General features: G+C 43.2%; 1 protein-coding gene across 6 annotated transcripts in view; it reads right to left on the bottom strand.

Annotated features, from left to right (window-relative positions):
* Positions 1 to 15240, bottom strand: part of Fam20b (FAM20B glycosaminoglycan xylosylkinase) — a 37700-nt gene extending 22460 nt beyond the window's left edge. Inside the window, exons 1-3 of one of the 6 annotated variants that reach the window (XM_040737369.1) lie at positions 12220 to 12242; positions 11589 to 11691; positions 2679 to 3175 (exon numbers count right to left, since the gene is read on the bottom strand). In XM_040737369.1, the coding sequence (XP_040593303.1) occupies positions 2679 to 3055 (377 nt within the window). In that variant the 5' untranslated portion in view covers positions 3056 to 3175; positions 11589 to 11691; positions 12220 to 12242. Of the gene's footprint in view, positions 1 to 2678; positions 3176 to 11588; positions 11692 to 12219; positions 12243 to 12560; positions 12659 to 13601; positions 13769 to 13788; positions 14402 to 14531; positions 14643 to 14974 lie in introns of those variants that run through there. The other 5 variants (XM_005071313.4, XM_040737367.1, XM_040737368.1 and 2 more) reach the window with 5 other exon arrangements.
* Positions 15241 to 15528: the final 288 nt, after the last annotated feature.

Here is a 15528-nt window from a genome sequence, read left to right as displayed (position 1 = left end):
CTGTAGAGGATGGATTGTCTGGGGCACAATGGGAAGACCCTGGGTGTTTTACAGCTAGGAAGCACAGAGCTAATATGAGGAAGCCAGGCATAGTGGCACACACCTTTAATCCCAGCACTCAGGAGGCAGTGGCAGGCGATCTCTGAGTTTAAGGCCATCCTGATCTACATAATGAGTTCCAGGTCAGCCAGGGCCCGAGACCTTGTCTAAGAGGGGGAAGGAGAATGGAATGCCACTTGGGATCTGGAAAAGGAAGGTAGTATGATGGTACAGAGTACTAACATAGACAGAAATGAAGCAGGAGTGACTAGGGGTTATGCACGTACCTCTGGCCACCTCTCCTACTCAGTCTGGTCTTTCTGCCCTCCACTGTAACTTCCTTGAACACCTCAGGCATGTCTGTAAAATCTATGGTTAACAACTACCAGGAATATCTGTTTTTCAACGCACTTAATCCCATATAATCCTTCATTCTCTAGTGTACAAGAAGCAGGTATGGATTACTTAAGCATACAGTAGTCATAATTAATTTCTTTTCATAAAATTTTCATCCCCATACCCCAATACTCTGCTATTAATCCCTTAAGATACAAACCAAGAGATCAAGAACTATACTTCAAAACTGAATTAGCGGACTAATGAGACTGCTCAGCAGGTAGAAAGCACTTGCCTCCAAGCCCAATGACATGAGTTCCATTCCTGGGACCCACAGTGTGGAAGGAGAAAACTGATTTCCACAAGTTATCCTAACTTCCAAACACACTATGGCAATTGTGCACGAGCATATACATATGTATATACATACAAACACCAAAAAAAGACCCTAAATTATTTTTTATTTTCATGATAGGTGTTCTATATCAAGCAATCAAAGAAACTGTATGGTAGAATAAAAGCTGTTTACAATTCTGATGGATCTAGGGCCAAAGTCCAGCTCTACTAAATTACTATGAGGCAGCTTTGTCAAATCAGTTTCTTTTTGTGGAAATAGAAACTGAACCGATTAGGGTGCTAAAAGTATTTGGTGTAATGCCCAGTAAATGGCGTGCATTCAACAGAAATTAGATCTCGAGGCCTATGTCCCAAGTGCTGGGATAACAGGTCTGCACAACCACAACAGCTCTACTGCATTTTTTGTTTGTTTTGTTTTTTGAACCAGGGAGGCCTCAAATCTACAGAGATTCTCCTGCCTCTGCCTCCTGAGTACTGGGATTAAAGGCAGGTGCCAACACATCTGCATTTACCGCATTTTTTAACTTGCCAGGCCCAGACAGATATTGACCCCTTTCATTTCTGGGATTCTAAATCTATCCATGCCCCAGCTGTTTTTTTTTTTATCTAATTCATAATAAGGGAATGGAATTTTTATATATTTTCACCCATATTACTCCCTCCACTCTAGCAAGAAATCTCTCAAAAGTGTTACCAAGAGCTGAAAGAATGCTCAGTGCCAGACCCTGGAAATGTTTGCTGCTGACTCACTTTTGGTAAAAGAGTGTGAACCATTGTGTTCTGTTTCATTCACAACAGACGGTCAGTGGGTGTCAGGGGTCCAAGGGCAGAGAGGGAAGAATGGAGTCCAGAGGACTTCTAGGGTTGAGAATCACACTATATTACAGTGATGGATATTTGCCTAAATCCATAGAGTATACCCCTAAAGAGTGAACCCTAATATAAATTATTGACTTTTTTCTTTTTCATTTGGTTTTTGTTTTCAAAATAGGGTTTCACTATGTAATTCTGGCTATCCTAAAACTCATTATGGACCAGGCTGGCTTCGAACTCTGAGATCCACCTGCCTCTGACTCCCAAGTGCTGGGATCAAAGATGGGCACTGCTACGTCCATGCAAGCAATGGACTTTAATTAACATACTAATATTGGCTCATCAACTGGATTAATGAACATTAGTAACAGGAGAAACTGGAGGGAAACGTAGTTAATAGGACTTGTCTGTATTTTTCTACAATCTTCCACGAACCTGAAACTACTCATAAAACAAAGACACAAAAGAAAGCCCTACATGAAGGAGTCAATGCTTCAGTACTGACAAGACTTCCCCCACTCTGAGAAGTCCATGCTAACTCTGTAGTTCCTACTTTTCGAATACCCAAGTTTAGTTATACTCTGAGGGGAGAAGGAGGGGGTCAACAAGTTGTTTATTTTCTACTCAATTCATTTTGTATCTCTAGTACTTGCCACACTGAAGATATTTAGTACACTAGAAATCAACAGCCAGGTGGAAGCTCAGGCCTGCATAATGCAGGAGGATCACCAAGTTGAGGCTAGCCTCAGCATATCTCAAAACAAACAACCCAACAAGAAACAAAGCCCAGAGAAATCAAGGTTGGTTCTGTTCAAACTTCAGTTGTTGTTTGTAACTTACGACATATAGCCCAGGCTGCCCTTTGTAACAACCACCCTGCCTCACCCTCCTGAGTGCAGATTCCAGGGCTAAACCACCATAGCTGGCTTTTTAAAAAGGCTCAAACGAACCAAAACAGGTTCCCATAGATTTCTCCATTCAAAGAATCGCTGAACTTCTGAACTAGAAAGACTTTGGAGATGTTCCAGTCTAGCTGTCACGTTACTGAAGAGAACAGCAAGGACAGCACTCTTCTATAAACCCAAGTTGATGAATAACAACCACCACACACACCTTCTAAGATGAAGACTCACCGCTTAGGTTTGAAGACAACTTTCTGTCCTCCTTCAAGTATCAGTAAAGCTTTTAGCTGTGTCCCTTTATAGCCCACATCAGCTTTAATGATTTTCTTAGTGGCCATGGCATGCATGATTGCTCCCAGCTCTGGTGTCTCTTCAGGGTACACTTCCCGGGGCACCACCCACTGGGCTGCAATCTCCCAAGGAGATTGCAGGGTGTGGTCCAATTTAGGCACCAGTTCCACCCGCAAGCCAGTCATCATTCGGTGAAAAGCCCTCTGGTCCTCTCGGTTGGCAGCTGATGTATCTAAGTTGTCTATCAGGAAAACTTTGGTGAAGATAAAGATGACTAGGAGTATTGCTAGCAGCACAACTCGCTGCTTCAGCTTCATGTTGGCCTCTTTTCCTTCTCCTCGACCCACTTTCTCGCTGGCTTATCACGGAGAACAGGTGGTGATGATTAGCAAGGCGACTCCATGATTACATAGTTCACTGCAGTGCCTCCACAACTCCTGCAGGCCAAAGCAGAAAGCACGATTTGATCAGGAATTCTGTCCTTCTGCCTCCACACTGTCCAAGCCTCTAATGTTACTTATTTTTTTAGTGATTGACTACTAATGCTCAGCTTGAAAAGGTCATTAACTAAAAACAGTATAGGAAAGACCTAAGAAGGAAGGACTGGTTATGTGGAAAATTCTGAGAAACATGCTCCCATTTTAATTAGGAAGTGGGATCATCTAGGAGTCATTTGGCTGCTATATGTATCTCCAAAAATATCAAAATGAGGGGTGAAAATGAGAAAGCAAAACACTGAGCATGCATAGTTCTTAAAATTCCATGGTTTACTGTTCAAAATCCACAAGTAAATCCTTGTCATGTCTGATAATTCCCCAGCTCCTTTCCACACAGTTTTCTGATGTCCTGAACAATAGGATCTCAAAAAAATACCAGCAAGAGTCCAGTAGAGAAGCATAACTCCTTTTCAAATACACATGCCCAGCAATCAGGCAGGCCATAGCTGTTCATGCGATTAAGCACAACACTCAGACACGTACAGTCCTCAATCAGACCTCCACTAATTATTTTTCCTGAATACAGATAATCAAATCTGGATGAATTAAGTAAAGGAAAAACATTCCCCTATACCATCTGGCTGTTAATAGGATATGATCAGACAGCTCATGAAATGTGAACCATAGCAACACTGCTATGTCTTGAATGGCAGGATACAGAGCAGGAATATTAATGCCATGGACCTAAATGAGTGCTGCTTCCAGTGTGAGCTCGCCACACACTGGGCAATTCTAAAACCAGAGGGTGTCAAAACATACAGTTCAGTTTTATTTGTATGCGGAGAGGCTGCTCTCCACTCCACTGGGTTTTGCTTGTTTGTTTGTTGTTTTTTGAGACCAGGTCTTAGGTAGTTCAAGGCTGAACTCAGGGTTTTCCTGACAATAGCTCCCAAGTGCTGTGGGAGCCACAATGCCCAGCTCCACAAGGCCATTTTAAAATGTGCACAGGTTTACTCTGCCATATGCCTACAGCCTGTACTGCATAGCACTGGGACAAAATAAATGACAAGAAGATAGGGTGTTGCTTCGTTCTACAATTCATTCAACAACTAAAACCATTAATCTAACAAATATGACCAATACAAAAAACAGAGCAAAGAACTGAGCTGAGACACATCTAAATTTGAGGCTGCTTCTTTAACAACTGGAAACAACCCAAGAGCAAAATTCTGAGCAATGCCTTGCCTCAAGTCAGCTGATGTGACACTCATTCTCAACTATTCCTTCCTGTTCTTTTCAGGAAGGAAGCAGAAAGTGAACGTTAAATTCAAACCCTAATTATCCCAGCCACCTGTTTGCTTCACCATCCGTCTCTCATGACACTGTTCAGCCTGAACAAACAGCTGTGGAGTACAACTAAAAATGTAACTGTTTTTAGTTAGTTTTTTTTTAAGTTAGTACACAGAGTAATAGGTTTCATTATGCTACAATGTAATTGTGATGGCTATCAGATTTGGCATGGAACTCAGTAAAAGCAGTTTCTGGTAATTATGCACAACAGCAGTATTAGGCCAGTGGATTTCAATATTAGCTCCAATGATACTATTGTTTCATTCATTGTTTGTTCAACAGTACACCTGCAGGGTGCAGTGATAAGGAAATACAGCAGCATCTTTAGCACCTCCATCCCCAAATAGTCACAGATGAACACTGTACAGTTCTGGCTAAAGGGATAGATAAACAGGCTTTTCTTGTCTGTAAAATGCACTTTGGGATTAAAGTTTGGCTGACTAGACTTTGATAATACATAACCTAATGGTTATGCATATCTTATGCAGAATAAAGAATAAAGTTCCCTCATATTATAAAAAATAGCACTTCCAAACTTGTTTTGGCTGGGTACCACTCCATCAGGCTTGGGCTGTTTTGCTGGTTGTGCTGGGAATGATACCCAGAGCCTTGTGAATGCTAACCAAGTGCTCTAACACTGAGCTACTCAGACCAGTCACATCTGTCTTTCTGTCTAACCACCAATACAACGGCAAGTTTTTTTTTGTTTTTTTGTTTTTGGTTTTTCGAGACAGGGTTTCTCTGTATTGTTTTGGAGACTGTCCTGGAACTAGCTCTGTAGACCAGGCTGGCCTCGAACTCACAGAGATCCGCCTGCCTCTGCCTCCCAAGTGCTGGGATTAAAGGCGTGCGCCACCAACGCCCGGCACAACGGCAAGTTTTATTAGTCCCAAAATTAAGACAAAAGGTTCAGATCTGAAACTCAGTTTATAAGCTTTTTGTAAATTATGAAATACCATCACCTTTTGAAAAGGCCTCAGAAGAACACACTCGTTTCAGGACTGCCAATGATTCTGTTCTACTCAGGTAGAACAGGAATTCACATTGCAGGAATTGAAGAATTCAACTGTTACATTATCACTATTCATCTTTGAAGGGTTATAGTGAGAGCAGATGTGGAAAAAAGAAGTGAGTTTTCATGCTTATGATTGATGAGTTGAGGCCTCCAGGTAAAGTAAGACTGCATGCAGTTTACCACTATTCTTTCTTCTTCCCTTGGAAGGAGAGGAACTGAGATAGGGCCACACTATGTAGGGCCCATGCCATCTCAGTGTGGTGAGTGGTGGGATTACAGGCTGTGCCCACAACACTGCCAATGACTTGGCATTGTTCTTCGCCACTGCACGGTCTTCCACTTCCCCAAGCCCAGTCACCAGTTCTCTGCAGTGCTCATCACCCCCTGCTAGACCCTGGAAAGAGCACATTTCTGAACCTGCAGGCTCCAAAGAGCCTAATTAGTCCCTTGGCCACCCTGAATTCTAAAAATCCCTTAATAGCACATTAAAGCCTTACTCCAAGTGGAATTGAGTGAGGTAGCCCTCTCACTGCCCACTTGACTTCCACCATGAACTAACTTAGCGATGCTATTTCTCTCTGTAAGGTGCAGCTGCCCTTTGTTTCCACCATTCTTCACTCTCAATGTCCTTAAAATACCTTCTTTCTCCTTCCCTGTGTGTGTGTGGTTTTTCAAGACAGGGTTTCTCTGTGGCTTTGGAGGCTGTCCTGGAACTTGCTTTGTAGACCAGGCTGGCCTCGAAATCACAGAGATTCACCTACCTCTGCCTCCCAAGTGCTATCAAGGCCCATCTTCAAGGTGTCCTAGTCTCTTCCCACCCTCTGTTGACACCTCCTTCCTTTTGACCAGTGCAAAACTACATTCTGCCTTAAAGTGCCTTGTACACAGTTCCTAATTACCTGCTCAGAAGTAGGGCTCCTTAGGAGGATTCCCCTTGCTCCTTTATACTTGAGAAAGGATCCCCAAGACCCAGCTTCCAGTCTTTTTAAATGATTATTATTACCCGTTTTGATTTGAGGCAAGCAGTATACTATATACTCTGAAAGCTGGACTTTTTTAGATCATCCACTTTAGACATAAGAAAATAAAAGCAGGGCACTGGGTATATTCCAAACTACTCATGAAAACCTCCCTAGCATTCCCAAAGCACCACTGTACGCCTGCTCTATTTCATGTCCTCACCTCCTGCTGTAAAACACTCACACAGTGCAACAGTGTCCAGTTATACCATGCTCATTTGTTTCATGTTTGTTGTATGGAACAGAGCCTACTTCAAAGAACAAGTAGACTCAAGGTAATAACTTAACTCAGAAAATGTTAAATATAAAAGAGGCAATGCAAGTGGAACATTTGCCAATAGCATCCACACTAAAAGCTGGCGTGAACCCACAGTGCACAGTTCTGGGAAGCAGATCTTTAGAAGCAATTTTCCTAGGAACCCTGTTTCACGCCCAGCAGCCCACATAGGGCTTGCCACACAGGCTCATTCACTGTTATTCTTCACACACACATAACACCACCCTGTGTGGGCGGTACTTGTTTGGAAGGACAAACCTTCGACTGCAAGTCTATAAATCTATAAAGATAGATTCAGAGGGAAACAACAAACGTGCTATCTTAGTATAAAGTCCCCTGTTCAAGAATCCAGTGATGCTGCAAGGAAGGTATACAGAAAAACATCTTGACGCAGAGGTCTACAAACCATGCAATTAAAATTCACACATGTGGCAGCCAAGGAACATGAGCACACCTCTGGAGAGGCTCTGAGTCTCATTAACAGCCTCACCCCTTTGAATGGGCCTCTGATTTGATAACTTAACACTAATCCCAACCTTTATTCACAGCGGTGAAAAGTGAAAGTTTCGGGAAAAGTGAAGTTTCTTTTCTTTTTCTTGCTAAAATCTCAACAGTCAAAATAGGCTTTTACCACATAAAGGGAAGCCTTGTGACTGTAAAGTACCACAAAATAAATAATATTCAGTAACACCAGTTTTGTGTAGACAACTAGGGGAATTGTGACATAAGGAGACTTCATTAAATAGCTAATATGTGATCACATTTATGCATGCTTTCCCCATCCTGCCTACAGCTAGAAGGTCCCTTTCCCAAATAGCCTCTTTAGAAAGTGCTAGTTTCAGCAAAACTGAAGATTTGGTAAGTGTAAGAAAAAAATAAGATCTCAATGTGAAGCTTTTACATTTGTATATTTATTTTGACTGTATGGGCAAACACACCCAAGTGTGTATGGAAGTCAAAGGACCCCCTTGTGGGTTCTGGGGACTGAACTTATGGGTCATCAGGCTTGGGGGCAAGTGCCTTTACCTGTAGAAGCTATCTATTGAGATAGCCAAGATTTTAATTTGATTAAGATTAACTTGTTGACTATATCCACAGATAAACATCAAAAGTTCCTCCCACCAAAGGGTGGGGTCTATTTTTCCTCCTCCTGATTTGAGCTAGCTTTGCAGTTTGGTTTGATCAAAAGGCTACACAAGTGGCTGTGTCCTACTTTTGAGCCTAGGCATTAAGACACTTGGCAGTTTCCACATTCAATTTTTGGATCTAGCTACTATGTAGAGACAGTTTGGTTAGACCGCCACATGAGTGACCATATAGACAGAGCTTCGTGACCTAAATAGATAAGAGGCACCCTGCTAGTCTGTTAATCTCAGCTGAAACACCAAAAAGGTAAGTAAGTCATCAAAGGCATTCTAGTCTCAGGTGAATTCTGAGATGCACAGAGCCATACACCAGATTCCAGACCATACCAGGTGGGCAGTAACCAATCGGCTGACAACACATAACCTACACAATTATAAGAAAAAACATATCACTGTCTTATGCACCTATACTCTGAAGCGGCTGTAGAACTTTCTCTGTTATGCCTTTCATCAACTCTTTTGGTGATCTTAAATATTCTGGAGGTGGAGCTGGGGGACAGGAAAACAAGGTATACAGCTAAAAACAATTTGGGGGGTGGAGTATTGACACTAAATTAATCATTAACCATAAATAAAGAGCAGATTGATAAATGGTTAGACCAGGTTATTCTTGTAAATGATTATTAATACCTTTTATAGAGCAACAGTTATTGTAAAAGTTATGTGTTGGTTATTTCTTTTCTGTCATGTATTGTAGATGTTTAAGAAGATAGTCTCTTAGAAGTAACACAAGTAGATTTTAAACGTGCTGTGACAGAATACTTGGACAAATTAGCTTAAAGGAGGAAGCACTTATTTGGACTTATGGGTTTAGAGGTTTGTCTATCAGCATCCAGCTCCACTGATTCTGTGCCCAGATGAGGGAGAACATTACAGGAAGCGCATGGCAGACAGCAAGCCTGTGGCAGCAAAGATGCTCGCCGCATGGTGTCCAGGAAGCAGAGAAAAGAGAGAAAAGGGCTAGCAATATGTTATACTCTTTAAAGGCACCCCCACTGATCTACTTCCAGCTAGGCTACTAAAAGTCACTCATCTATGAACTCATCAATGGATTGATGAAATTAGTGCTCTCAAAATCCAGTCAATTCCCAATTCTCACCTCTGAACAATGCACTGGGGCCATGCTTCAATACACAATTTGGGGAGAATCATTTTATATCCAACCCTAACATGAATCATTTACTAAAATCTACTTACATACTTTACAACCTTCCTTATAACTATGCAGTGCAACTGAGGTTAATATCACATACTCATACTACAGGTGCTTACCTTATAATGCCTTTGTATTTCAGCCAAAGCATAAACAACAGCAAAACTGCAAACCCTTTAACATAGAGGGCACGAGATGCTTTCACTCTGATGTACTGACCCTTGTGACTTTTAACTGACATTCCAGTACAGCAGTAAGTCACACTATTATTATTACTAGCTGTTATGAGTTTACATCCTTTGCCCCTTAGCAACAAATACAATTCCACCATGAGCAATGTAACTAAAACAGGTGGGAAGCATGACCTAAATTCCATTTCACACAAAAATCAGAAATACAGCACGCCTTTCATTCAGAAAATTCACTGTGTTTAAAGATGATGACTTTGTCTTTACAACTTGTAAATCTTAAAGCTCTTCAAGCCTGATAGCAACTCAAAGCACAGGTGTTAAAATAAAACCCAATTCCCACACAGTTCAGACTGAACTGTGAGAGTTTCTTAGTGTCTTCATTTCCATTTAAATATCCATACAATATCTGAAAAGTAAGACTCTTCCATGTGAAACCTTTTCATAGTTCCTTGTGAAGGACATCGATTAAAAATGACCACCAGGCTTTAACGAAGCATTAGGGAGCTTGTCCTCAGGTATGAGACTAAAATGAAAAGGGCAGCAAAAAACTACTCTGTTAAAAAATTTTAAAAAATGTGCAACCCATTCCATTCAAACCTTAATTCAGGAAAACTTTCTAACCTTCTTCGTTTACAGCAACACCTGGTGCAGAAAACAGAGACCTGCAGTATTCAGTGACCTAGACACTCAGTGAACAGTGCTTTAAAGATATGAGGTGTACAGGCGGATCTCTGTGAGTTCGAGGCCAGCCTGGTCTACAAGAGCTATTTCCAGGACAGCCTCCAAAGCCACAGAGAAACCCTGTCTCGAAAAACCAAAAAAAAAAAAAAAAAAAAAAAAAAAAAGAGGTGTAACATGAAGCTTCCTACATTATAGGTGTTTCACTACTCAATTTTATCAATCTATAACCACTACTGAAGGTTATGTTAGGCCATTCCATACTACTGTGATTGCTAGCCCGGTTCCTGATGCTGGCTGTAATTGGGAGTAAGGACAAATCTGGAGATGTTAGGAGAAAGAATGAAGAAAAGTCCAAGAAGACATTGCCCAAGAGTGACATATGAATGATGACATATGATGGTTTTCTTTTCTTTTGTTTGCTTTTTTTGAGGCAGCTCTGACTGCCCTGCAACTTGCTCTGTAGACCAGGTTGACCTTGAACTCAGAGATCTGCCTGTCTCTGCCTCCCTGAGTGCTGGGATTAAAGGCGTATGCCACCATCTCCTGTGACAATGGTTTTCTGAAACAAGATCCAACATTAGGACTTCCATGTTATTTTCTTTTTATGCATATGTGTGTGGTATTCATATGAACATGCGTGTTTACACAGGCGTGAAGGACAGAGGTTTATGTTGGGTGTCATCCTCAACCCTTCACTTTATTTACTGAAGTGGAGTCCCTTGCTGAACCTAGAGCTCGCTGATGGAGCTAGTCTAATTAGTCAATTTACCCAGGGGATCCTGTCTCAGCCTCTAAGTGCTGGGAGTAAAAGGTGCCATGCACTCTCAGTTTTTGTTCAGATCTGAACTCAAGTCCTCATGCTTTCATGGCAAGAACGTTATTCATCAAGTATTCTCTCCAGTTCTATTTTGTCTCCAGGAAGAACACAAAACATAAAATGCATATATGCAGGATGCAAGCCAGAGGAAAAGAACAAGAGAAGAATTAATAAGGTCTTTGGGAAACCACACAGTGGTTACAAAGTTCAGTCACTAATGCTCCAAGAGTCTACAGAACCTAACAAGTCTATTATTTAACTATCCTAAATGTGATCTCAGGAAGCAGGTTCTGCTCCACAGAAGGCCAGAAGCCGCACAGCTTTCCTCACCGGGACAGAAGACAAGCAGACCACTAAAGGCAGATCCAGTAAGTAAAAAAAGCAAGGGTAAACAGCACAAACAGCCTACATTTCACAATCACCTCAAATCCTTGTTCAATGATTGCCAGTAATGGATGCTCGCAATCCTAAACTTAGGACAAGAAGGATTAGACTACATTGTTCAAAAAGAAACTAAGCCTACAACATATTGTAAGATTTTTCTCATAAAAGTATACCTAAAATAAGAATTAGCACTCAATGCATTATTTCCTGGCTTTAGATAAATGAGGCAAAGGTATGCAACATTTGAGAACATGGACTAATAGACTTCCTTACTCTGCATTTTGCTCCCTCCTTCTTATGCATTCATAATTTCACACCCTTTGGCCTCCTTTTATAACAGTCTCCTCTAAAGTGGTCATTACCTTTCCACAAAATACTGACCTCAAACACACCAAAGCACACTGTCTCATTCTGCACCACACCTAACATTTAGCTCTGCACGCCCAAGATTCTTTAGGTCCAGAGACAGGCATTTCTTTTGTTTCTGGCAACAAAAAAAAAATTGCATCAGAAGACCTTTTCATTATTTAGAGAATAGCTTATTAATTTCTGTAATCAAGCCCACGAAGCAGAGGTCTCTAGTAGGCAGCTCTCTCTGTCATGTTGACATTATAAGTTAGTCAGAAAGAAATTTCAGTAGCAAAGTAAGGGCTTCTGTTCTGCACCCCAGACCCACATTATTGAACTCATTAGTCACACACAGGCTCAAAGAAGGAAAAGAGGTGTGTGGATGACGGAGAAGTACTTAAGGGAGAAACAGCCTTCCTTTCCCATCTCCAATGTGAGGGGCACAGGATGGCCATTACTGATGCTGCTTGTATGGTTTTACCAAGAATTCCAAGTTCATCTACTAAGGTAAAAACATTGGCTATCTATTCAACTGCTCAGCCAGTATATGCTGCAGGAGAAGGTGTATGTAGCTCCCCATGACCAGAGCTTGGACAGGCTGCAGACAGCTGGAACACCATGTAATCACAGGACTGAATCTCAAGACAACACCAATAAACAGTACCTTTTGCAGACATCTGCCTTGATAGCACATTTCTGACAAATCTGAAACACACAGCATTGCCTTTTTTAAATCATTCCTTTTGATTGAAAGGGGGGGCTAAAAAAATCTAGTATTTGCACCCAAATATCTGTTTTTCCTCACACTAATTTCCATTTACTAATTCAACCAAAAAATAGTTGATGTATACCTACTATGCACCCTATGAATTACAACTGTAAGAGTTACTGTGCTCCCTACCTCAATCCACAAAATCACCTTGTATTCAATCACAGATCAACCTGACATCCATATCTCCCTCTACTGTAACTGTGAGCACTCCAGTATGAGATCTTAGCACTCACCAAGGGTTAAAGTGTAAACAGTATCAACTTGTAAGCTGAACTTTCTGGCTTTACACTTATAGCACTGAAATGGTAGTCAGAGGGAGCTAATTCATGTCCTAAAAGTAAATAGAAAATTTCATTTAGGAATTGTAAATTCAGAAAAGATTTTTAAAAACAGAAGCTTTAAGGCTGCATGAAAAAGCTGAAATGGAAATTAAGAGCAGTGACTAAAAGTAAATAATCATTACACCATAAAATTACTATATGACATAAAAGATTATGAAAAATAAAAGCCAGTGACTTGTTTTTTCCAAAGTATACTTTTGTTCAAAATATACAAAAAAAAGGCCTGTGTTTAAATCAAGTGTACCTATTTTCTCACTAGCTCTAAGGAAACAAATCAACCCCATTTTCGCAAGGAAAGCTATGAATCCCGGATTTTTTTTCTTTTTTCTGTTTGGTTTTTGAGACAGGGTTTCCCTCCCAAGAGAAAGTTTCATTCCTGCGCTCACCACCTTTTCTTTTCTTTCTTTCTTTTTTTTTTTTTTTTTTTTTTTTTGAGACAGGGTTGCTCTGTGTAGCAGTCCTAGCTGTTCTGGAACTCAAGTTGTAGACCAGGCTGGCCTCGAACTCACAGAGATCCACCTGTTTCTGCCTCCCGAGGGTTGGGATTTAAGGAACGACCAAGCCCTGCATTATTCTCCTTTGATAAGCATTTTCAAATGTGGAATGGCATCTTGTTGGTGGGTAAACTGTTGGTTCTGGGACACAAAGTCTAACATCTTCACAAACTTTAAGAAAGTTATTAACTTAATACAATAATCTTAAATTTACTTTAAATTGGTTCAGAGCCTGCACAAATAATTTAGCATCTTTAATACCTGAACCTTTTCTCTGGATAATAAATGACATGCAGAAGCACTCTTGCTTAGCTCTAAGGTCTTGCATAAATTCAAGGAATGAGAAGGACAATGAAATCACTAGCCCAGTGAAATGCATGCATGAATTTACAACCCGAGTAATATAGGCACGGTTAATAAATGACAATCTTGACTTTACCCGATTACTGATTGGACTGCAAAGCCTAGACCTCAATGGTGGAAAGATCGCATTCTTCTTTTTTTCTTCCAACGTGAGCCATCAAACCTCCAGAGGGAAACTGGCTGAGTAGACGACCCTGACACCTGGCTCTAGACCCAAGTGACAACGTTAAACATTTCTTCTTCCCAAATTGTAAACGCCTTACCCATCCTACTGAAGAGTCTCTAAACGAAGTAACTGAATTAGGACCATCCACGACTTGTTTCCCCTTTTCTCCTTTACATCAGGAGCCTGATAACTGACTCTTGATTAAAAAGAATGTCTTATCACACTCCACAATCAAGGACACCGCTTAACAACGTTCACATTCATCATTAAGGCAACGTCTGAGTTCGTTCTTAAACGCCGGGCCATCACACCCGGAAATGAAACCGCCAGCGCAGTCCGCTCTGGACTACAGTCTCATCTCAAGTTGTGCCCCACGGCGCTCTGAGCGCACGACCCCAGGACACTGCTGCCTTCTCCGGCCCAGGGCCTGCAGGTCACTCGCGCTCCTCGGCCACCGTGCAGGCCCGGTAGGGACTCAACGAGAGCGCGCTCTTCGGCCACCATGAGGGCCCGGTAGGGACCCAGCGAGAGCGCGCTCCTCCCTGGGCCACCGACACCAGCTTAGCGTGGTAGGACGGCGACGCCAGGGCTGGGAGCCTCTGGGGACAGTGCTCAGCAGCGAGCACCGGTCACCGCAAGGACTCCCGGCCGTCTGCGCCTCAGCAGGGCCAGCACCACCGGCCGAGCCACCCGCAGCCTCGCGGGGAAGCCGGGAGCTCCGCATCCGGCCCCAGAGGGAGGTGCCCCGCCCCCCCGCCGTCCGCGCTTTCCCGCCCTCCCTCCCTCCCTCCCGCCGCACCCGGGCGGGGGTCGCGCGCCCTCTCCCGCCGCGCCGCTCACCTGGAGGGCCTCAGGCTCGCTCCATAGCCGCCCGCGCGGTGCGGTGCGGCGCGGCCCCGGCCGCCCCCGCCGCCTCCGGGGAGGGGCAGCCCCACGCCGCGCTCACCGCCCCCAGCCTCCGCCGCCGCCACTGCGGCTCCCGCCCACTGCCGGCCCGGCCATTCCCCGGCAGCCGCTCCCCACGGAGCCGGCCGCTCCACACCCACCCCCGCCTCCGCGCCGCTTGGCTGTTGGTACGGTCCTAGCGGAACGCCCTCCCCACGGCCAATCCCAGCGCGCACGCGGCGCAGCCCCGCCCCCCTTTGCGGAGGGGCGGGACTACCGGGCCACTCCGGACCGCCCACTTTAACCCCTTCATTCCCATTGCGTTCATCTCCGCAGTCACCGTCAGCGGGTATCCCCCAAGCCCCTTTACATAAACTACCTTCTGACTTCTCTCTTACCTCCACTTTTTCTTTCCCGCAGTCATCTAGGTGAAGTTCTATTCAGGAGAAACAATTTTCTTCTTTCTTGCACTCTTCTGTCTTGGCTTCTCTTTGGAGAAGTGTCCTTCCTTGACCAAAAGAGACCAGACTTCTCACCCTGGGAATCGCTCCAACTTCGGATCAGAGCAGAGCTCCCCGCTATACCTTTTCAGTAACACTAACACAATCCTGGTTATTTTATTGCAGTAGCAGTTGTTTTAGGTTTGTCCCTTGCGGTGGACTGGAAGCCGTAAGAGGGAAATCAGATGCGCCTTGGTTTCCAGTGCCCTGCACCCACCCACTAGACTCCTGAAGAGTGAATGAGATGCTCCTCCCCGCCCTTAACGTGTGTCCTTTCCACTCATTCCACACACAGCATCTACTGTGTAATGCATATAGTCTGCCTGTCCCTAAAATATTATGGTGTGTGTTCTTCATGGGATACGATTTGTATGGGAAGGTTGAAGACTAAGCAGGCATTTCTTTCAAGAAGGAAAGAAACGATTGGACTTTTTTCCCCCTCCCTGCCTGTA

This window comes from Mesocricetus auratus, unplaced genomic scaffold, assembly GCF_017639785.1.
Source record: "Mesocricetus auratus isolate SY011 unplaced genomic scaffold, BCM_Maur_2.0 Super-Scaffold_100676, whole genome shotgun sequence".
In the NCBI taxonomy this organism is placed as follows: Eukaryota; Metazoa; Chordata; class Mammalia; order Rodentia; family Cricetidae; genus Mesocricetus; species Mesocricetus auratus.
The sequence above is the reverse complement of the archived record's forward strand: the minus strand, read 5'-3'. Positions and strand labels throughout refer to the sequence as shown.